The following is a 660-nucleotide window of genomic DNA, read 5'->3' as shown; positions in this document are numbered from 1 at the left end:
CATCTCTCATTCTCCACTCTAAAGTATTTACAGGGTTTTTTTACTCATTTACATCGTTATGGCTTTAATATCTCGTCACGCAAACATCTCAGAGCAAAATGCTTCATCAAACATTCGAAGTTTGGCATCTCATGGATTGGGCTGACAAAGCAGCAGAGTTTTGGGTTCCCTTTGTGCGTTTGGATGGTGTCAAGCACAGGTTTTGGTCGTTTCCGTCGGGGCTTTAAACTCTCTGAGAGTTACCTCTTAAAGCCCAGCCACGGATCGTGAGCCGCGGTTCCAGACGGTGCCTTGGCCTCACGCCTTTGCCACTAAGGTAAGGAGGAGAAGGCCGCTCTTTTGGGATTGGATATTAAGACAAGAAAGCAAGATGGATTTGGTGGGTTTTTCTGGAAGTGCAGGTCTTTGGTAGCAATTAACAAAGGAGCAAAGCGAGGAAGGAGGGGGGGTGCTGGGAATGATCCAGCCAGTTCTGTAGGGAGGAGGAGAAGGTCTTGGCGTGGTGGCACGTTATCATCGAGAATTCAAACGAGGAGCAACCTGCAGGAGAAGGACAGGGTAGGACGTGTGCTGAGATCCTGCGACAGTTCTAGCTCCTAAAGATCACTAAGAGCCAGCCTTCAGAGCTGAGCTGTGAGAGCTCCAGCTGGGGCAGAGGCC

General features: G+C 49.7%; 1 protein-coding gene across 1 annotated transcript in view; it reads right to left on the bottom strand.

The window, feature by feature from the left end:
- Nucleotides 1-513: 513 nt before the first annotated feature.
- Nucleotides 514-660, bottom strand: part of MYO1C (myosin IC) — a 26,145-nt gene continuing 25,998 nt past the window's right edge. The window contains exon 33 of the mRNA XM_010015011.1: nt 514-540. Within this exon, the coding sequence (XP_010013313.1) occupies nt 514-540 (27 nt within the window). The remainder of the gene's footprint in view (nt 541-660) is intronic.

This window comes from Nestor notabilis, unplaced genomic scaffold (genome assembly GCF_000696875.1).
Source record: "Nestor notabilis isolate BGI_N333 unplaced genomic scaffold, ASM69687v1 scaffold30365, whole genome shotgun sequence".
Lineage (NCBI taxonomy): Eukaryota > Metazoa > Chordata > Aves > Psittaciformes > Psittacidae > Nestor > Nestor notabilis.
This window is presented reverse-complemented; position numbering and strand designations above follow the sequence as displayed.